The sequence below is a fragment of the Triturus cristatus genome, chromosome 5_2 (assembly GCF_964204655.1).
Source record: "Triturus cristatus chromosome 5_2, aTriCri1.1, whole genome shotgun sequence".
In the NCBI taxonomy this organism is placed as follows: domain Eukaryota; kingdom Metazoa; phylum Chordata; class Amphibia; order Caudata; family Salamandridae; genus Triturus; species Triturus cristatus.
In genome coordinates, this window is record NC_140588.1 from 333,640,030 (window position 1) to 333,663,868 (window position 23,839).

At 42.0% G+C, this 23,839-nt stretch overlaps 1 protein-coding gene across 3 annotated transcripts in view; it reads left to right on the forward strand.

Annotated features, from left to right (window-relative positions):
- The window catches only part of KDM1B (lysine demethylase 1B), an 821,676-nt gene that overhangs the window by 607,966 nt on the left and 189,871 nt on the right, over window positions 1–23,839 (forward strand). For all 3 annotated transcript variants that reach the window (XM_085607096.1, XM_085607097.1, XM_085607098.1), the window contains exons 15-16: window positions 7,580–7,711; window positions 18,955–19,029. In XM_085607096.1, the coding sequence (XP_085463222.1) occupies window positions 7,580–7,711; window positions 18,955–19,029 (207 nt within the window). The remainder of the gene's footprint in view (window positions 1–7,579; window positions 7,712–18,954; window positions 19,030–23,839) is intronic.

A 23,839-nucleotide genomic window follows, 5' to 3' on the forward strand; every position in this document is an offset into this window, starting at 1 on the left:
ATATTTTTCAAAAACTGTTGTGGTGTCCTTTTGTTGTGTTTTCACTGCAGTACTGCTGGTTATGTGCAAATGCTTTGCACACTGCCCCTGAAATAAGCCTGACTGCTTGTGCCAAGCTATGAAGGGGGTGAGCAGGGGTTATTTTAGAAGTGTATCCCCCTTAGCCTGCCAACTAGAAACCCTAATTTCTAACAAGAATGCCAAATGTTCAAGAGTGAAGTATTGACAAATCGAAATCACGATTATCTTTTCATACCTGATGAAAGGTATGGTATGTAGTTTTGGAATGAAGAAACACTTGTTTGATGTAACTAGCACCTGGATACATTTCATATGTGAATGCCCTGCCATTAGGGATTAAGGAGGACATTGCAGAGGGGGGTAATTATGTAGACGTGCATTCATTTACATGGAATTTCTAAATGCAAAAAGGAATAAATCTCATAGATGGAAATCAAGAGACCCTCCCACATTACAAGAGTGGAAATGGACCACTACTACCTCTTAAAAAAAGAGGTGTAAAAAGCTAGGGGCTGCCCTCATAAGCACTAAAAGGTTTGGGGAGCCTGATTGGAAAATTTCCAAATATCGACTGCCCTATCCTGAAGCCTCCTCCTCCCCTCTCTCCACATCTAACATCCTCCTAATATACACACATACATGCGTCCCCCCTATCTTCTCAATCTGACTAAGCCTGATAAATATACAGCTGAGCTCAACATTGCACACCCTTCCATCCACGGTCACTTGGTTATTGTACTGATAAAGCAGAGCTCTTGATAACCAAGACGTTGGGAGTAACTAAATGTCTACACTTAGCAGGTCTACATATATAATGATACTAGCCCCTTTAGGCAACATTCTGTAGTATACAAAACTCTGTAATGGTGACTTTTAGATACTACAGAATCTTTTGCAATTCCAGTGTGTTGGTTATTCTGCAGCACTGCAGCATTGTTGTTTTGAAAAGCAATAAAAAGATTTTGCAAAAAAGAACTACCTATTCGGAAAATACAAATACAGCCCAGTACAAAAAGAACAAAACAAAATGCTTTTGTGTCTGAAAAAGATGTTTGGAAGCTAGATTTAAGAAAAACAGTTCACTTTTTTTTTAATTGTCTGGAAACTAACTTGGTATGTGAGCACATAAACGTTGAAATCCAAAATACTAAAATATAAGAGGATTGTTCTAGAATCAGAATTTCATGGAGCTCTGAGAGATATGTATACCAGGTACGCAAAGAAAACATAGAAAGTTTAAGTTGGTTGACCAAATTACAAGGCAATTATGGTGCTGATTCTCATTTGCTCACCTATTCAACAAATGCACTTTTGATTGAGTATTCCCCGCCCTGATTGACAGAATCGAGGTCAGTAGAATTCTACAGCAATCAGGGGTGAGTAAAAATGTGTTCTCAGGACATTGGCAGTGTAGTAGCCTTAGAAAATGATGTTAAAATCCACAAGGTGGGTATTTCCATGGTGTTTCTTTTCCTAATTAAGGTCCTATAAACAGCCCCAAAATGAAACAAAGTAATATGTCACAGTTCCCTAATACTTCCATTTTTTCAAGGCGCTACGGAAAGGTGTCTCTGCCTGGAGAAAAATGTCTTCGGTTTAGTGAATAAGCACAAAAAAATATGCATTTTCCGAAACTGGCTCATGTGGACTGCCCACTTGTTGGTAGTCCATAGAAATGAGCATGGATTAGGAAGACCACTCCTGGTAATCTATGAAGTCTATCGATTTGTAGGAGTAATTCAGGGATTTTTTATGAATCCACAAAAGAATTTAATCTAAGATGCCCTCTGTGTGCATTTTTCATCAAATCCCACACTGGCATCAGTGTGGGTTTAATGTGCTGAGAAGTTTGATACCAAACTTCCCATTTGTCAGTGTAGCTATTATGGTGCTGTGGCGTTCGTAATGACAAACTCCCAGCACAATCCACTCTTAATGGCAGCACTGCACTTACAATTTCTAAGAATGGACTTAGACACTGTAGGGGTACAGGGCTCATGCACCTGTACCCTCACCACTGGTATAGGGCACCCAGCTAGAGGGGTAACTGATCTATGCCAGGACGCTGGTTTGTAGGCATTGTACACATGAATGTATGCCATGTCGACTCTTCACTTTGTTGTGCTCAAAACAAGCAGCCTGCAAAGTGGATAGGGCCTCTAAGGGTGGCACAATACGTGCTGCAGCCCTTCGAGGTCTTCCCTGCTCACAGTGCCCGTGGTACCATTTACCAGGGACTGACCTGTGGCCAGAGATGACAATTGGGTCAGTTTGGGGAAAGAACACAGGCCTTGGGAACCTGATTGGCAGGGACCCAGGGCACATCAAGTCAAACGTGCATCAGTAGTCTGGCAAAAAGGGGAGGGGGGTTACTGCAACAGAAATCCACTTTCCTACACTGGTGTGCAACTCCACTGTTTTTCAGGTGTTGAAATAATCTGGAAATACTGGTGAAGAGAACAAGCACTTGTGGTCAGACCTCACCAGTCAAAGCATCTTCATATGAATTTGCAGATCCCGTTCAGTCCTGAACGGGCATCAGCTCTGTTTGACCAGTGCATGCTGGGGTCAGGTTACATTCCCTTGGTGAACTTTTGATCCCTGCTTCTTTTAAGCATGATCTACCCAGCCTAGCTAGTTGGGGCTTGATCAAGACAGCATTCGATTTTGAGTGGTTAATTATCAGATGGTTTTCCTTACAATTGGTGCCAAAGGCTTTGAGAATGTGTTTCACAGCTACTTTAGTTAAGTTGAACACTACTTTGTTGTCAGCCTATTGCCATCGTAATAGAGGGCTCTGGCTCGTGATGATTGCTGCTCTAATGTCCACCATATATAGCTTAAAGAGATTACACATCTGTTTTAGCCCTTTATGTGTACGTTTTATTATTGGGCAAGGCATTGCCTCCCAGTTTTCCCTGGATTCATGTGTCTTCATATAACATTGGTATTGCTTTATAGCTTTACCCAAAGATAGCCTCTATTTAGCCTATCTAATGTGTGTTGAAGTCTATAAATCATGCCTACAGTCATTTTATACCTGCTATCAGGCACATGTAGACCTGCAAAGCCAACAGCATTATGTTCTCAAGAGCGCCAGAGCTTTGCCTAAGCCTGAAAAAACCACATGGCATCAGCACCTTACTTAAAGCCCAGTCCTGTAGATCTTCTACAGGCAGAGATGTGTACTGTTTTGCCTCTGTCAAGAAAGGCAGTACGCTGACAATTTGCCAGGTGGTTTCTTGACCCCTTCTTGGGAAGATGAATTACCAATCCCTTTCAGAAGCAGTGGGGAAAGAGGATAGCCATGCCTTGTGCCCAGCTTAATTGGAAATAGAGAGAAAAGGATCCCATTAATAATGGTCATAGCGATTGGTCAAATGTTGAGAAGACGGCTGTAGGACACAAATCTGGGTCCTTATTCCATCTTTACCAGCACAGAAAACAAGCAGCCCCTACCCTTTGAGAAGGCTTTCTCAAAGTCCAGGAGTGCCAGTGGTTCATTAAGTCCTGAAGATAAAGAAAGAGCATAATTGAGGCATCTGATATTGTATTGAGTAGAGGTAAGCACTTTGGTCAGCATGCACCAGAGATGAGGGACACAAAAGAAGGGGATTGCAAGAACTTTTGTCAGAATCTTAGCTTCTCCATCAATCTGTGATGTAGGCCAATACAAGGTACATAGATCTGCCTGTTTATCCAGCTTTAGAACGTAATGATCACCTCTCTCATGTCTGGCAGGAGACACTTGTCTTCTAATGTGCCTGCAAACATGCCACAAAGAAACAGAGCCACCTTAGAGGCGAGGCACTTAAATAGGCTCACTGGTAAACCTTTTGGTCCCAGAGTCTTCCCCCAACCCCATCTGAGAGGTGGTTTAACCAATCTCCTCCACCGTGATCATGTGATTGATTTAGTATAAATCTGTAGTGAACAAGTAGAGCAGGAAACCTTTCTCTGGAATAGAATCAATTTTGGAGAGAACCAGTGTGAATTGATGGCTGTAAAGATGTGTAGAAGGAGGTCAATCTTATGGTCAGTATGCAGGACCAGCAGAGCGAAATTCCCTTACATGTCAAGATTGGTTGTTGCGACTACATAACCAGTAAAGGCGTCTATGTGCCTTACCCCTGCAGTCAAATAGTCGGCTCCCTGCTATTAACCATCGATTATTAGCATCATTGGTTAGATGCTGCATTAGTAAGATCTGGGCTGCACATTGTAAGTAGTACCTCTTGTTCACCTAGGGACCTTACCAAGCCTTTCGATCTTCAGGAGGTGTTCCGCCAGAGCCATGATCGCTTCCCACTCATTACTTTCTGGCTGGATATGTAGCCTATTGCTCTCTCACAAATAAATGGTTTGAATGCTTTCCACAACCTGACCTAGGAGACAGATAAATATGCGTTAGGTTGAAAATAAGATTGTTTCTTCATGCAGATATGATGCAACCATGTCATTGGTAAGCCACTAAGCATTTAGCCGCCGCACTCCATTGTTTTGAATGCACCTAAGGCTGAGGGATAGCATCACTGGAACAAGGTCAGAGATCCCATGAGGAAGAATTTCTTCCTGTGATATTAAAGTGAAGTCTGTTGTGGGCACAAAAAATTATCTAATCTTGATAATAAATTATGCCACCCAAGAAAAAGGTAAGGTATAGGCCATAGTTGTGGGGTAGAGCATATACCAAGAGTCCACAAGACTAGAGAGGTTGCACACTCTCTGAGAGAGGTTCACCTAGAGCAAGTTCCCAGCCTTGCAGAATGCCTGTTGATATCCGAATCCATCACAGCAGTGCAATCTACTGCCAGTTAAAAAATGTCAGGAGGATCTTCGAGTGCCACTGTACTCTAGGTCAGTAGCACAGAAGTGATGACTGGGAGTGGAGCATAAACATTAAGTCAAGCAACAGGGTGTCCTTTTAGCTAGCCAGAGACCAGGAAGTGCCAGACTTGTGTGTCGAAGTTGATGAGCTATTCATTGAAGGGAGAATTTCTACTGAGAAGAAAAAGCTACACCACTGGACCTTCTTGTATACTTGGGTGCACTACATTGTTAAACGACTACCTTCCCACGAAGGAAGTGTAGCACTCTTAAGGACAACCCTTCTCTTCATTGCGCCATAAAGACAATTCACTAATCATGATAAGGCGGGGTCATACCTATACTTCTGGACTGTGAGCTATTTATGTAAGAGGGTAATCCAGAAAGAGACTTCAATAGAGTCCAGTAGTGCAAGTGTTATCCAGGAAATGTCTGCCTGATGGTGCAAAAAGAAGCAATACAGAATAGTGAAGTTTGCAATAGAAAGCTCACAAACTCTCTCCATTCAATACTTCTCGATTGAAGCATCTGTCACCCACCCTTGGAGCTCGCTGTGGAACTCAGAACGTTGGAGAAACTAGAGCACAATCCTTGTCTCTCCTACAAAAAAGTATACAGCAAGAAATCTCATGAAAAACAATCATCATAGGAAGTCATTGCCATTTGGGGAACCAAATGCACGCTGAACTAAAGCATTTTGTTCTTCCATTTTGTCATTGAGCTATTTCGACAATGATTGAGGTATTGTGAAAAGTCATCATGAAGTCTGTGAGTACTCTTTAACAGGAGTGATCGGTATGAAAAGACATGAAAGCACATATTAAGACCATTCAGTAGTACTGCTTCTTTTGTTCCAATCAACAAACCAGAATTATGTGATCAAGTCTGAATCTATTTAAATCTTCGACAAAAATGTTCTATATATTTTCTAGTATAACTCAATGACAATACAGTAGCCAATGCTTGTTTTCAGCGCTTTCCCAAGATAGTAACTAAAATAAAATTAAAAACCTAATTCAGTTCTATAACATAGGTTACATCAATGTTATTGAAGTAATTCTTTTATTTATTTCAAAAACTCAGATCTCACATATAACCAGTTTTGTATAAACATTCTGTGTACAAATTTGCTAAAGTATAATATAAAAACAAAAACCCAGTAACTCAATCTATCCTATATATTGTATCACAGCTGTAGCCATACCTTCTTTGTGAAGAATTATAATATGATTGAATGGCTTTGTCTGCCTCATTTACCTACTCTTTATTTGATCGCTTCCCTCCCTATTCTTTTGTTTGTCCCGCCCCGTAAAACATTTCTTCTTTAGGCTACTTTTGTGTGGCTAACTTGTATCTTTCCACTTCTGATGTCATGGATTTTTTTTTTCTTCCGTTTTTCATTTATCATTTAGCATTACATGTGAGTGCATATATTTCTCCTTCATCCTATTTGAGCAACTTCTCTTTCCAAACCTCCCCCACCCTGTCTCTTAACTCTCACCCTCCCTCCACGTATTGAGGCTAGAGATGCGCTGGACTCCTCTGCAACACGCCAGATGGTGGACTTTGTGATACTCGTGATGTTGTTCTGCAGCACATTCCTGTGTCTTTTACTGAGACCAGAGATGTGCTTGGCTCCTCTGTGGCACGCCATATGCCCAGTGGCGGGATTGAAGATGCCCTTCGTGTTGTCCCAGAGCACTTTCTTGTGCCTCTCGGCTCTCCCTTTACCCATTCTACATTCCAGTCTTTTTCCCTCTCCTGCCACCCCTCTACATGCTTGCCTCTCCCACTCTATGCATCCTGCCTCTATTGGCTTTGCCAATGGTGAACTTTTTTTTAATGCCCCGGCATTGGCAAAGCCAGTAGTGGTGATATAAGCCATCTTGAATATTTATTTTGTAATCTTTCAAGAGGGCTACCACGTTGTGTGACGCAATGTGAATTGATTACCCAGTTCCTGTGCATTACTGGGATACTGCCAGGAAGCACTAATTGCTGAAGGACCCTCAGAAAAGTCCCAGAATACTGTTTCTATTTTTGGCACTTAGCATGGCTACAGAAATCACTACAGAAATCACTTCCGTTAGTTGATATAACTAAAGAGAATTTGTTTTGTTGTTTCTGGCCTGGGAAGATGAGGCATTACATTTATTTGGGCCTCAGACTTAATGAATGGTATGCAGGTTTACATGTTTGCTTTTTTAATTGACTTTTACTCCAATGAGTGAGCTCATATGTAAAAGTTTATCACCCAGGTCTGTTTTCTGTTTCTAATGAGGGTGGACTCTGGAACCCAAGAAAAGTATTGCTGTTTCAAAGAAATTGTTGGTGAAAAACTGGAATTATATATGAAAATGAGTTAAAAGTGTCATGTTTCTTATCTAATTTTACTTATTAAATGGTTTATTTTCTAAGATCTTTAAATAAAAAAAAAATTACACTGACGTCAAATTTTCTTAACTGCTGAGAAAGGAGCAGTTGACATAACATTTATATTTGTATGTTATGTCTGTCCTAGTTTTTTCATGCCCCACCAAAAACTGCAGACCGCTTTGTAATTATATTATGATGGTTGACAGACCTTTTTACAAAAGTAGAAATGCTTCTTCCTGCATCTTAAATCTCTTATGTAATCCAAATCGACTACATGTATTAAATAATTAGATTGTCTTTTAATGTGTATGGAAGATGTTGCAGCAGTTAAAATTGTTTTGTGTTGGGTTGACAGGTGTCTGCTCGTTCTTGGGACCACAATGAATTTTTTGCTCAATTTGCTGGTGATCACACACTTTTGACTGCAGGGTATTCTGTCATAATGGATAAACTGACAGAAGGCCTGGATATTCGGCTAAAGTGCCCGGTGAGTCCTGACTAATTGTTGACTCTCTGTAGTAAACATGATGTAATTTTTATTAAACTGTGTTTTGTAAAGTTATCTAGTATTTGTATAGGTTGCAGCTACCACAATTGTGGCATTCAAAATTATACAGAGCAATCAGACCTGTAAGGATGGTTGAAAGAGTTCTGAGTGTTCACTTAAGTCACCAACAGAGATAGTTGAAAAAGACCCTAGCTTCAGCCAATCAGATGAAAGCACAGTGAACGCCACTCCCCATACATTAGATTTCTACTGCACACCGTATGTGAAGGTAGTTCTCCTGATCTCTTTTTGCTGCACTTCAGCTAAGTCTATCTGTTTCGTACATTTCCCAAAAATATCTTCTTCACATCTTAGAACAGCCTTCTAGTTGCAGTTAGTTGTTTTAGGATGTGGGCAGACCATGTCTGATTATTCAGAAAATACTCTTTTCAGTGCCCCTGCACCCTTTGTACAACCCATAAACTTGAATTATTTGCCCCACAAGCGGTCTTCCTGCTTCGTCTGTGGTTTGACACTTTCCTCTTTGATTGACTGGAATCTGGCCCAGAGATGAGTCCAGATGCCCAGAGATGTGTCTGCTCCTTGGATGTGTCATCAGCAACATTTTTTAGTAATCATCTGTCCTACCGAGTTATGCTAAATCACCCCATAACTCATGCGGGCAGGTCTTGAGGTGTGCTATAATTTATGCGCACCACAGTGCTTATATCTTTTAGAGAATTCTTCAGGTAATTCAAGGTGAAATATTAGGGCTTTCATGGCGAGTTACTAGGCCTTGCTGCCTCAGAGTGCATTTTTCTTCTTTAGTGCTACTTTGCCCACCTTTCAGACAGAGTGGTCCCCATGACTCCTGCCCTGGGCCAGACACTCGTATCAAGACCCACAACCTGCAGTTCTGAAGTGGGTGGGTGAGACCAAGGTGCCACTTCTTCGGCTGCATTTCTCTACAATGCGATGTTCTACCGTACCGAGTTCTTGCATTGTCTGTGGCCCTCTGTCACTTTACAGTTTAGTCTGTACTCAGATGAGAAAGTCTCTAACTCCACATGTGGTTGTGGGGCCCTGGTTATAGTCCACTTCCCTGCAGTCTTAGTGCTCCCAGTTCTGGTAGCTATTTGTGAAATTGGTCACAACCAAGGCCCACACCACAACATTGATGTAACAATGGTGGGAAAGCAAGATCCAGAATAGCGGCATCCCAACATATCCAGTCTGTTTAGGTACCAAGCCACCCTCTTTGCTCTTCAGGGTCCAAGCTTGCCCAAGTAACATCTGGCTACCCCGTCACCCAGGCCTTGTGTGTTTCTTGGGGGGCTGTGCCAAACTCACCTCCCCTGCTATGGTCCGTTCTTCCTACAGACATGCTGACAGGCGAGCAGAGCACCACAAACCCGGGTTCCTGCTGCAACCCACCAGCGCTTTTTGGTTTAAATGGGTAGGGCAGCACTGCCTCATATGTCCTGCCACTGAAAGGAGGCATTGTATGACAGCGTGCCGTGGCCTCACAACCAGACCTCTTGCCTCAGCACCACCTGCAGTCCTGAGGGAGTTCCCAAAACTTCACCCAGAGCCCGGTGCCTCTGAGCCTCCTCCGCCCCCACCCCCTCACCCCCCCCCCACTACCCTGACTAAGCTTTTTCTCCCAGCACCCTCAGTCCACCTCCTGCAGGTTTACGTGATCCTTATTGGAGTCTTCTCCCTCGTCATGTGCTTTGGGGGAGGGGGTCAGTGCCGATCAGGGGCTGCTCGAAGCTCCATAGCACCTAAAAAGCGCTCTATTAGGGTCTGGTTCCACTGTCTTTTCATTTACTCTTCAGTCTCCTCAATGCTAGGGTCATCTTTCGCTGGTGGATGCGATTTTTGGGCACCATTGTGCTGCAGTATGAACCGGGTAGGAGTGGGTCCTCTGTCAGTGGCATCCTTATCAGATGGCTTCTGAACTGCTTAGCCTAGAAAGATCAGTGATCCTGAACTTTGGAAGTAGCCTCCTTTAGCTACCTCCCCGACTTGTCATGTCTGAAAATGCTGAGGCTCGAGTGCACCGGAGTGCTCAGCCTCATGAGAATGACAGGTGATGACTCTTCCCCTGGGCTCCGATAGCGATGTGCAGCAGTTGAGGACCTCCTGAATAGCTAGCTGGGGGCAACGCCGTGTCCTGGAGCCAGCATAATCTAATGATAGCTACCACAGGACATCTCAGTCAGTCTTGCTGGCATCTTTGCTGTCACTCGTGTTCTCTTCATGAAACATACAGTCCAGAATCCTCTCCTTAGGCAGGCAAGTTCTGGCTTTTTCCTCGCAGGTTGGTCACTGTAGAACTTCTCTCAGGATCTTGGTCTTGGAACACGCACTTCGCTCTGTTTCTGGGTGTGCTGGTCTGGGAGGAATGTCTATTGGTCCCTCACAGCAGACCCAAACCTTTAGGAATGCAGATCACAGCAGGATGGGTCGCGGGGAGAGAGGGTCTTACTGCTTAGGCACAGACAATGCAGCTACTTCAATGACTAAAGTGGCTGCACTTCAGGCTCCGCCCCTGCTCTACTGGAGCAACTATCTTGGAGCAAGAGGAAAGGCAGTGCAAACCTGTGTGCAAACTTGTGATCCTAGATCTCAGCAATGACCTGGGCAGCTTTTAGGCCAGCCTTTATTGGAAGTGCACACAAGTGGAGTCAAGTGGACTCTGCCATACACTCACACTCACTCACAAGACTTTCAAGTGATCACAAACATATTATACAGGGACTCGTCATGCATGTCCCATGCATGATGGAACTAAAGGACCTCGGTTAAGGTACACTGAACTGACCTTTAACATTAAAGAAGCAAGTAGGCAATTCCCCCAAAGAGCACAGGTTAAAAGGTGTGTCACTTTACTAAACTTAGTCCTCTACCACCGTCAGTCATACTAACATGACTACAGGTACCAGGACCCATTCTGTCCAAGAGGGGTGCTTGTTGGGTGTTGTATCGACTTAAGAGTCTATCTCTGGGGGTCAGTAATGAGAGAACCTTCAATGAGCTCAAATACTTTTCGTGTTTACCGGGGGTCATACACAAGAAAAACACAGGGCACTTCATTATCAATCTCCAAATACAAATCTCATGCCAGGTTGCTAAACAGCACCTTAACATTTTAAATTGTTCCCAACTTTGTGCCCGTGTTCTCTGCAATTTTTGCATTTCAACAGTCACCATACTACAGTCTTTGAAGATGTTTCCTCAAACCTATGCATAAATATATATTTTGAAGGTCTCGAAGTTCATTTAATTTATCCCTATAACCAGTTTATTAAGTAACCGTTGTAGGTATCTCTGAACACAGATTAGCTTCCAGATAGCTGTCCTTTGGTTATTGTAACAGCATGCTCAATGAACCAATCTTATTTATTTATTTATTTTTGGCAATTTTTAAAGCGCTGCAATTACCCGTAGGTGTCTCGGCGCTAGCAGCTAAAGGCTAACTAACCAGATAATAAACATTGAAACAGTGGATAAAGTGATCTACAGGAATGTCATTGGGAAAACAGCCAAGTCTTTAGCTGCCTTCTGAAGACAATCAAAGATGGACTAATCTTTATGTTAAGGGGAAGGGAGTTCCACAATTTCGCCGCTGCTATGGTGAAACATCTGTCTCCCCAGGTCACTTTTCTTGTTCTGGGAATCTGAAGCATGTGAGCCGTGTTGGAACGCAACGTTCTGGGGGTTGCCAAAGGTTTAAAGGAACTTCTCAGGAATCTAGGTCCCGTGTTATTTATTGCCTTATAGACAATACAGAGGGTCTTGAACTTCGTGCGGCTTCTGACTGGAAGCCAGTGCAGTTGGTCGAGATGTCCAGAGACAGAGCTGTATTTGGGAATGCCCAGTAGAATTCTGGCGGAGGCATTTTGTATTAGTTGCAATTTGGAGATAACCTTTTTTTGAGCATTGAGGAAGAGGGAGTTGCAGTAATCGATGCGAGAAAACACCAGTGTGGATATGAGTGTTTTTCCCATAGCTATGGGAAAGTACGGTAGAAGTTTCTTTATTTTCCTTAAGATGTTAAAGGAAGATGACACTACCGAATTCGCATTATGATGGAAAAGGAGCTTGTTGTCGAATATCACTCCCAGATTTCTAACTTTACTGACAGGTTGTGGTGGGGTTCCTAATTCCTCAGGCCACCATGAAGGGGACCACACAGGTTGAATATTTCCAAACAGCATAACTTCTGTCTTAGCTGAGTTGAGTTTTAAGCAGTTGGAAGCCATCCAACTGCTAATGGCCCTCATACCATTCTTGAAATTTGCTGCGACCGTGGGTCCATCTTTGTGAATAGACAACACCAGCTGAGTATCATCAGCGTATGTTGTCAAACTGATGTTATGCTCCTTTATTACCCTCGCTAAGTCCGAAACATAGATATTAAAAAGGGTCGGACTTAGCGAGGAACCCTGAGGGACTCCACAGGGAAGGCTGAAGGTGGGTGAAGTAAAAGTGCCCAACTTGACCGCTTGGCTACGATCCGCCAAGAATGATGCAATGAGGTCCCTAGCTTTATGTTTAATGCCGATGGCCTCGACACGGCCGACCAAAGTTACATGATCGACCGTGTCGAAAGCCGCCGACAAGTCCAGCAGTATTAGGACAGCCTGTCCACCCTTATCCATTGTAGCCCTGATTTCATCTGCCGCCTTGATCAGGGCGGTCTCCGTTCCATGACCTTGCCGGAAACCAAACTGGGTTTCGTCTAGCAAGTCATTAGTATGAATGTAGTCAGAAAGTTGTTTATTCATGACCGATTCAAAGATCTTGGCAGGAAACGGCAGAGATGCAATGGGACGATAACTGGAGGGTAGTGTGGGATCTAGGGAAGGTTTTTTAAGAAGCGGCCTGATAATGGTGTTTTTCCAAATGGTAGGATAGGATCCAGTGACAAACATACTATTGCAGATACGTGCAAGTGGCATAGAAATAATGTCTGGGATGTTATTGAGTATGGATGGATGACAGGGATCCAAAGGGGAACCAGATTTGATTGACTGAATTAATTTGTGAATGTCTTGTGGATTCGTGCTGGTAAATTCAGTAAATTCAGTAGAAGCTGTCAGGGTCTCGTGTAACTCAGAGTCAGAGGTGTCGGAGATTATCACTTTAGGGCTGAAATCCTTGAATATGGATGTGACCTTTTCAGAGAAAAAGTCAGCCAGTATGTTACAGAGATTTTGAGACGTTTCCGTCGGGGGGTTAGAAGGTTCAGCAAGATGGTTGACAACTTCAAACAGTTTCTTCATACTACATCGGGCTTGGTTTATTTGGGCAGTATAATAGATGTTTTTCTCCGATACTATGCTCTGCTTATAGCTAAGAAGTGCAGCTTTGTAGGCAGTCTTGTCTGCTGAGTTGTAATTTTTACGCCAATGTCGTTCCTTGTTACGACAGTATTGTCGTTGGAGTCTAAGGTTTTCGGTAAACCATGGGGCCGAAGGGGTCTTCCTGTTGCATTTGTGTGTTTTAAGGGGGGCCAAGGTGAGAAAAGCTTCTTCCAAAATAGAGGTGTAGGTGGCTGCTGCAATATTTGGGTCGTGTACAGTGTCTATACTTGCAAAGGCGTCAGTAAGAGTCTGTGCAAGTTGATTAAAGTCAAGGTTTTTCCAATCTCTGGAGGTAAAATCAGGATTTACAGACGTGGTGTAGGGAGCTGTAGTTTTTGTTCGTATGTCAAATAAAATAGCAAAGTGGTCAGACCAAGTTAAAGGAAATATGACGTTTTTGATAATATGGGGGTCATTAGTAAATATACCGTCAAGCGTATGGCCAGCTTCATGGGTTGGCTCTGTGATCAGTTGTTCAAGACCTACAGCAAGCAGATCATTAGTAAGCTGATCAGTATCTTTATCTAACAGAGAATCGAGATGAAAATTAAAATCTCCCAGGAGAGTGAAGTGTTTGTGATCTGCAGATAGCTCGCTCAGTTGATTAAGTTGAGAGAGAAAGATAGAACGAGAGCCTGGTGGTCGGTATAGAAGAGTACCTGAGAATGTTTGGTTGGTGGTGAGGGTAATCGTAAAAGCCACCGCCTCGCAACTTGAATGTTTAAGGTCGATGGTTTTCACACGAAGGCAATTGCGGTATATTATTGCAATCCCCCCGCCTTTATGGGCAGAAATACGATCCTGCCTGTGGACACAATAGTCCTCTGGCATCGCAGCCTTAAAGTCTGGCCCTGATGCATTGTCTCCCCAGGTCTCAGTCAGAAATAGGAGATCAATAGCATAATTGTTGAGCAACTCCAGTATGTCAATTTTATGACAGGGGAGCGAGCGGGCATTAACAAGTGCTGCGTGTATAAGTTTCTGGGAATTAGGGGAAATGTGGGTTTGGGTAACCGTGCTCTTATTAGTGCACAAAGTGCATAGGAAAGGACCTCCAATAGGGTCAGCTAATAAGCATGTCGGAGGTATATGTACAGTCTGAAATGTGTTATTAAAATGACGAAGTTCATTAGCAGTGTAAACTAACCTTGCTGAGGGTGACGATGTAAGGGGGGTGGCACTGGGCTCGGTCCAGGCTCGGACGGGCGCAGACGGGCTTGGCTTAGGCGCGGCTTCGGCGCGCGCCCGGCGCGCCCGCTGCGCCAGCCCGCTGCGCCGTCTGGAGACAACGCACATTATATAGCTAGTTGAGGAGGGCGTGAGTCCTGCGCGACTAGAGCGCTGACCCCGCTATCCCCAAGATGGCGCCCACCGCTGCCAGACGCGTCAAGAAATCGCCACAGACAGAGGTAGGGAAGTATTGAAAGAGCGTGTCAAGGGTGTCAGAGTGCCTACAATAATTCCCAATTACATTCTCGAAATTAAAAGCCCCCAAAAAGAATTAACGAACTAAATACAATTTTATCGCAGCCTGGTGCAGAAACGCTAAGGAACACAGTAAAAACACAGTATAAACAGTCTCGGTTGTGTATCTCTGGTATAGCGCGATTAGCTCGCAGCCCCAGTCGCTATCACAGGGGAGAGCTTCTTAGGCAACGCGGCCACCGGGAGGCTGGCTTAAATTTACTGGGAGGGCGTGAGTCCTGCGCGACTAGAGCGCTGACCCCGCTATCCCCAAGATGGCGCCCACCGCTGCCAGACGCGTCAAGAAATCGCCACAGACAGAGGTAGGGAAGTATTGAAAGAGCGTGTCAAGGGTGTCAGAGTGCCTACAATAATTCCCAATTACATTCTCGAAATTAAAAGCCCCCAAAAAGAATTAACGAACTAAATACAATTTTATCGCAGCCTGGTGCAGAAACGCTAAGGAACACAGGACAATGTGTTTCGCTCTAATTAGAGCTCTTCAGAGAGGTATAGCTTTGTCCCCCTTAGAATGCTAGGCAAGCATAGTATTAAAACATAATCTCAGTAAGGAACCATGTTCTGTGTGAGAAATAGCATTAATTTAATTCCCAATTTTAATTTCAATGAATTTAATTCCCAATTTTACTTTCAGTGAGTAGTAACCCCAGTTCTAATTGTATAAACATTTGCAGACGTAACTGCGGAACTGATTTCCTGCGCTGAATGATCAGTTCAGTTTATTTATTGTTTCAGCTTGCAAGTAAGCTGCACAATGATGATCAATAAGTTAAAAAACTACAGATTCCCTAGGTACATATAATGTATTAAGATCTTACCAATAAAACCATGCAATCATTGTTGTTCTTGATTGTCCAGGGAAACTAATAAAGTGCTGTGATTTGTAGGAGTATGAGCCAACCTTAATCTTTGATGGTCTTAGAATGTTGATCCTTCTCACTGACCTTGTCTGTACGAACAGCTAATAAAAAAAAAATCATATAAAACATGGCCTAAAATGTGATGAATTCGTACCGATACAAAACCAAGGATGCATTTGAGCAGATACATATAACCTATCTACAAATAACCTACAGAAACATATAACCTACAACAATCTAATTAAGTGCTGTGTGTAATAGTCATGTGAGCCAACTCTAATCTTTAAGGGCCTTAAATTATAACTTTATCTTGCTGGCCTTGTCTGTGCAAACAGGTATTAAAGTGCATTCATATAAAGGCTGGCCTAGAGATGCAGGGCGTCCGAACCAATAAAACCAGCGTCTGCCTCTAGGTAGATACATATAGCCTGTCTACTGAAAGGTGAGGAAGGCAACTTTCTTATTATAAACCCCGAGACATTTGGGGCTCCCTGAAGACTTACTTATTGCTGACCCCACTGCTGCCTGGCGAAGTTGCCCCCTCCTCCCCATCCAGATAGACGGCTAAGGTACACGCTGCGGGAGTGAGAATGACCATGGGAGTCCCTGGGGAGCGGGCCGCTGATAGGGGGTACTGACAGCCATTTCCGACACCCCTTGACGACAAGACTACACAATACTCCCATATCATCACAGGCACCGGACACCTACAGAGGCAATCTGGGAACTATGGGATTTGGTGATGCTGCATAGCCTACTGTGTGTGCTGACGTGCCCGATATAGCCGCATGAGTCGTCGATCATGATGTTGAAACATCCACTGTAATACTTACGCCCTTTAGACTGAGTTTTATTGTTCCAGACACTCCCTGGATCGATACGATGCTCTGATTTTTTAACCACTCTCACCGTGAGGCTAGTTGGTATTGTTCTTATCCTGTTTTTATTTATGGTTCTTAGGGATAGTGATCCCTTGTTCTATTAAAATGCAAAACCTACATATAATTTGACGCGGTCGGCCCTTTAGGGTTGTGGGCAAAATGCTGTGTATACTTCTGCTTCTTTCCTATTATTTCATGCTGCCGGCCAGAAGTGGTTGTAGGCATTATGCCGTGTACTGACCTTATATACTGAATAAAGGTTTTGGAGAAAAAAAACACAAAAAAAACCTTTCTTATTATAAAATATTATAAACAAACCCTAGTCTTTATGACTTAGTGTCAATACTCCCAACCGGCCTTGTCTAGACGAATGGCTTATAAAAATATATTCATACAAAGCATGGCCGTACCAGTGGTTAACCTACACTGATCGTAATTTAGACTGATAACCCTAAAGGAAGTATGATTTAATTCCCACTTACGTTATGCTATATATGGTTTATAGAGCACGCTTATACCCAGAGGCATCTTGGTGCTAGTATTCTGAAAAACATGATATAACAATTTCTGAAATTAATTTCCGGGGGATTGGATTCAACAGATGTCCAAGCTACCGACTATAAATTTGAGTAAATCCAGGTTTTAAAGTCCTTCCAATCAACTTATCAATGAAAGTATGCCTTACTGTTTTGTGTCTTAATTAAGGCCTCCAGTTTAAGGCCTATATATTTTTTGTTGAAACATGCTTACCTATACAGCATGATCTTTGTCTGATTTTACCACATTCCTTTCTTAGGTCTTGTCAAAGTTATAGCCTAATATATATACTAATAATACATCCAAAGGTTGTTCTTCAGTTAGCCTGATAAAAATTAAATTCTCTGTGCCCAAAATAATTTTTGTCTTGATATTATTTGACTTAAATTGCAACTTTGTTTTTTCTGTATGCTTTCCCGATAAACAGGGAAGATTCTAAACACGTGACTATGGTAGACATGTACAGACGATCTTTTTAAATTGAAGATAAGAGTAAATTAATCTTTCTTACATTGCAGTCAACCTTCACCAACCAGAGTATATTTAATACATTTCGGGGAAGCTGCAATAGGGGTACTGTTTCGATTCTGATGCTTTATTCACTTTGAGAAGTTGCTCTTTTTGACACTCAGTAACTAAGCCTGACTGAATGGGTTAAAACTCAGTAATAAAAGTCAAGGCATTTTGTCCATATTTGCCATTCTAACTAATAAAAGAGAGTCACAAAATATATTATTGGAAATTAAATTAATTGATTGAGCTGCAAAATAGATAAGGAGAGCAAGATTGAGATGCAATCTATTTTCTGGATTAAAGCAATAACTAAGCTTATTGCAATAACTAAGCTTATTGCCCCTAATGTAGCGCACAAAGGCATAATAAGAGCGATTTTAAACAAAGTGAGGTAATCCTATTTTAACATGACCAGGTTTGAAATACAAAATGACCAATCTTGTCGCGCTGTGCACCTAGGATCTGGAACTTTGTACCAACGTAGATCCAACAAGCTCTATCATTTATCCATTTCAGAAAGTACCTTAAGCCACACCTCCTAAATGAGTATCTTGTTTGCCGTCACCCAATGCATCTTCCACTCAACACTATCGGATCAGTCCCCACTTCTTTAAGCCAGCTGTTCTCGCACCACTTGATTACTGCTTCTCAGCCTTTTGTCTTGTCTAGCGTTTTGTTGCTAAGCAGCTGGGTTTGTGCTTTGTAAGTAGACATACTTGCATACATATAATCCCCCTTTTCAATCATAATTTCTTGTAAAAGGCACTTGCCACTGTGGGTAAAGCCTCAAGCCATTTTTAGTTCCCTTTAGGACATCCATTGTTTCATATCCGGGACAGATTGTGTTAAAACAGTAACATTTAAAGATTGTGTTAAAACAGTAACATTTAATTTAATTAATTTCTGTGTACGGCAAGGGCTACTAATTCAGAAAACAAACAAACATGGTAAATATACTGGTGGTACGTCAAGCAAACAAAAGTAATTTTGTCCCCAAAAGAAAAATAATTCTCATAGGCCTTTTAGAACTCCCTCCGCTCAGTAGCGTGAGTGGATTGTCGTAGATAAATGAATTGCTCATGATAGTCTGTCTTCTGTGATGTTGAGATAAATTGTAAAAATTTTATTTAATTTGATCCTATTATTTGTATTTATTAGAGGCACAGACACGCTGAAATTGCATTTAAAGCTTTCCAGCAAAACATGAATAAATACTGTGTGAAAAATGTTTCTTTTAACACAATGTAAAGGTTCTGAGAAGCTAGACGGGTCTACTAATAATTACACTTTATGTAACTTCATATTTGATCTTCTCTAACACGCTGTGATGTGTCTGAAATCCTACATCTGTGATGGTACTAATGCACATAAGCAACATTCTCATTTCGTTTGAAGACAACTGTGGTAAAGGTAGAAATCTTGAATTCTCACCGATTATATTCACATGGAATGCACCCTCTTTCATCTGTCATTCAGACATTACTTTAACTCAAATTGCATAATTACACTTGCAATACTACTTTGCCCAATAATTAATTGTAATATTTTAGGAATTCTCCTGATGCTGGTTTGTTAAGTCATTCTTGTTTTCTTAGGTGCGAACTGTTGACTACAGTGGAGAGTTAGGTCGGGTCACTACTGCAAATGGAACAGTGTGGACTGCACAAAAGGTAATCACTCTTCAGTCATTTATCATTTGTACCCACCTATGTCTGTATACTGTGAGCTACCATCATCACAAAGAGGTGACCATCCAGTTGCAGCAACAACCTGATCTGAATAGCATTATACCAACGCTTCCATCGATTTTCCACTGCTCCTAGAAAAGGCTTCAACCTTTGCTTGTTTTATGGCATTGGATAGCTGTTGTTGCACTTTAGTTCCGTTAATTTGGACCAACATTTAGGGTTTAATACCATATCATCCTTACAATTAGTTGTAGTTCGGAAGTTTATTGTATAGAAATAGTAAAATGATCAATTAAAATAAAACAAACAAAATACTTTAATAATACAGATAAAACATAATTATGTTAAAACATTAGTGATGAAATAAAATAAATCTTTGTCTATATACTTGACTACAAACCCATTTCTAAACGACAATTAGCTAAGTCTAAAATTTTCAATCAATCTGCCAATTAATCGTCAGTCATGTAAACAGAAGTAGTTTCTTTGCTTTTTAGATAGTCCGAATCTTCACTGAGATAAACGCAGACATATCTTCCTCAAGTCCAGTAATGATGGGCACAAGCTTATGATGTGCTAGATGGTCTCATCCTTGAATTCAGAGTCTGCATGCTTTAGTTGGTAATCACTGTTTAATTCAAATCCTTCCAATTGTGCTATCGGGATATACAGAAGAGAAAGGGCATGATTGTGAGTGGGATGGTTAATTCCGACCCATGCATAAGCCTATGTATTTGCACGGAGCGGAATTACCAGGTAGAATGTATTTAATGCAACCAATAACTATCAAATGCACCTCAAGCTTTGTTAAATTTCGGCACGTCAAACCTGCTGAAATTTAATAGTACCATGCGGATTTTGGTGCATTGACTACCAAAATCCACATGTTATTACCTCAAGCTTGTAATAGGAGCTTTTTACTACACTCTGTAAATAATGTACCCCTTGGTATCATTATGTTTCAGGTGTGCTAAGAAGCACCTACACTCTTAAACAGGACCAAAACCATAAATATGTGTTTTTAAAGATAGTTTCAAAGAAAAAGGTAAATATGCCAGAATTGTGTTGCTGTATGTTTCAATTGTGTAGTCCGTGTGTTTATACTTCTGAAAAGTGTTCAAATCAGTTCATCTGCTGCTAATAGTCAGGATCTTATGTATCAGGGTCTTGAGCTCTTGGCGAGGAAAGTTTGCAAGAATTCTTAAAGGTGGGAGATTATTAGCTGTAAAATTACCTTTTCTATGTCTGCAAGACTCAAGGCTGTTTACATTTTCTGAGTTTCTCACATATTAAATGTTTTAATGAATTCTAGTTGGCTCAGATGCAGTCACAGACATAATTTAACTTTACCCTACAAGGTAGTCCAAGTATTGATGGTAGCTCGAGCTGTTTCTCTGATGGGTACATCTACCTGTAGATTCCTCACCTTTTGAATATCCCATTCACCAGTTTGGAACAGAAACTTTTCAATAGCTCTCCGATGCCAAAAGGGGGAGCCGGCTCCAATGACGTCACTGAAGCCATAAAGGATCCCCGTCAGCGTGTTGACGTCAGTTCCCTTTTTTTGATGCCTTGACACGTAACACATTTTTTCAAACTCTCCTTAAGGGATTGTCGTTCTGCAATGTTTTCTTTGTTAGAAATTCACAAATGCAGTTTTTCTCAGAATGTCGCCACTGAGGAAGTCAGTTTTAAGCTTTGCAAAAGACTGTGACGGTCAGATGTCTATTACAAGACATTTGTTTTGATTCTTAGGATCAGACAACAATGTTGTCGCCTGTTCCAGCTGTCGTAAGAGGATTTCGAAGGCCCTGAAGGAGAGAGAAGCCAAGATGGTCATGGCCAGAGCCAGAATGAGAAAAGAGGTTGGAAGTCTCAGCCAAGATCCAGATCGCCATCGCCTCATTCTTCAAAATAGGCCAGGAAGAAGCATACGAAAAAGCATCGTCATGACGTCGATCATCAAAAGATAATTCACCAATTAGAGTCTACACAACCGAACTTGGAGGAAGATTGGTAGGAGGTATCTCCGGCTCCATCTCCAACGTCACAATTGAAGCCGGCAGCTCTTCAGACTACAGGACCTGTGGTGCCGCACATGACGCCATCTTCAGATCCAATTCCTCGACCTCCACAGGAACAGATTTACCCAGCTTTTCCAGTCCCAATCAGATCCTGAACACCATGTTCGGTACTTGTAATAAGGCGATGGTCTCATCTGGTACACCTGTGGGCCCCATGGGTCCTCTAGCTTACTGCCTAGTGCCTTACCAGATAGTCCCCCTTGTGCCATTCACGCTGAAGAGGACTCTGTCGAGGTGGATAGTTCTCTGCATTAAGATCTACTATGTACTGTCCAAGAAGCAGCCTCCGTAAGGTCTGAGAACCCATTCTACCAGGACTAAGGCTTGTATCCCTGCTTTGCAAGCAGAGTGCCTGTTCATGACAACTGCCAGGCTGCGAAGTGGCTATCAGTGCATAAGGTTACATTCACAAAGGATTACTGCCTTGATAGCAAGGTCTGGCGTGAAAGACATTTCGCCCACTCGGTCCTGCGTAACTTGTTGGTCCAAGCCCACTCCATAGACCCTTCACCTTGAGAGCTGCTGCTTTGGTATCTATTCTAAGGTGAGGAATTAGAATTATCCATCAGATGAAGAAGTTGCCCTCATTTGGTAATACTCTTTCTGGTGGATAGTCTATCTAACTACAGATTCCTCACTGCCCTCTCCACTCCCCTTTCTCTGAAGTGGCATCTTTTAATATTTAATATGGTCCCAAGTAAGTATTCAGCACACTGTTATCAATGGTTGTTCATGCTCGTAGTCTAAGGGTGTGGAAAGGGAAAAGACAAAAAATGGATGTCAGCATGCATGGTTAATAGTTAAATGTGGCTTTGCACCCTCATTTGAGAGGCTCTGTAGCACCACCTAGTAGTGCCCTGGAACTTTGCTATGAAAACACTAGATACATTCTGACACCTGGAGGAATATTCAAAGGTGAGGAGTATGAGGTTGAATAGAGTATCCACTAGCAAGAGTGTTACCCAAGGTAAGTGACTTGTTCTTTTTGCTGTGTGACTCAAGTAAATGTCAGGTCTTGCATTTCCATCAATAATGCTACTGAAACTCCCCTTATTGTAAAGACCTCACTAATGCGGAAATCAGTTATCTGACCTTCTTCGCCTCTTTGCAGTGTAATTGAATGATAGGTGTGTTGCAAAGTTGGGACTGTAGTGCTTATCTGGCGCACTGTCCCACTCTACGCGGTGGAGCTCCCTTAGCTGGGCTCAGAGTTGGATAGTGTGCCTTATTACAGTCGATGCACTGATCAGATTGCAGACGCGAACTAGTCTTATTATTCATAACCGCACATAAGTGAAAGACAGAGAGGCTTATTGAAACTGCCAGTCTTGTTTTCACTTGCAGCCAGAGGCTGGCCTCATTGTAAAGGGAGGGGGTAGGGATTCCCCTGCAGGTGGATGCAGTGAAGGAGTGTTCCCACCTGCAGGGAAATGCCTGGGGGGGATCCCTCTTTCCCCATTTCCAAGGTTGCCAATAGGGGGCCCCCAGGCTGTGCACCACCTCAACGTGACACTCAACTAGTGTGCCTTCTGATGGCTTCTTTGCCATTGCATCCACTTCTCTAATATGATGCAGGGGCAGAGGATTCAGTCACTGGCATGGGGCCATGATACTGATGCACATACGGGCTATGCTCGTGCCCTTTCTGTCGTTCCAACTTGCCGTAGGAGTGCAGAAAGTACGTTCACATTGTACCTGGTGGCACTTTCTGTAATACTTCCCCATGTGTCACCCTCATGGGAAGTATTTATCTTCAGGTTTCATTGTAACAACAAGATTCGGTTTGTTCTCACTACATGAACTTTAACTTTTTATTGTTAATGCGATCACTCATGACCTATAGCGTCAAAACAAGGCTTTCATTACTAATTTACTAGTGATTACTGTCTTTGGAATAGGATGTTAGGAGATTGGTAGACCACACTCCTTTTATGAAACTGGAATTGAATCTCTGAAGGATATAGCCTTGACTGCAAAATTGCACCGTGAGTTAAAAGCTCGCTGCAATATTCTGCAGGCCACAAGTTTGAATCCTGGTAAGGTCAACTCGACATTCAGTCCTGCTACGGCTACTAATTTAAATATAATTAAATTGGTTAATGGTAAAGCCTATTGTTCACAGCACTTAAAAACAGCAGAAGAGCTGTATGAAGAGCAATGTAAAACACACTTTTGTTATCATTAAGATTATTATTATTAAAGCTTGCAATCAGTGTATAAAAGCCTGCCTCTAATTTCCATATTACAGGCGATTTGTGATATATCTAATCACCTTTAATAAAGAAATGACTTAGCTGCTCAACTGAAATGAATTGTTACAGTTGCGTTCTAATGTCCCAATGCCTCTAGCCGGATCCAAAACAAAGTTAAAAGGCAAGTCATTGAACATAATTACAGCTGCACCTTAATGAAGGAAAACAAGAATTTACTTTTATTTCTTCGGATATGTTTTAAGAAGATATTTATGGAAGCATGTTTATTTTCCCTTACTCTAGACCATCACAGCAAAGATGGAATCTTTGCATGATTATAGACAACCTGAAACACAGCATTTTTAAAAACTGATTTACATTAAACAGATTATAATATATTTTTGCTCAAATTAACTGCATATTGAACCGTTACATTTGTACAGATTCTGTTTTTATTCCTTATACCTTCAATGAACATGAAACACGATACCAAGGATTTAAGTGATTTTTGGGAAG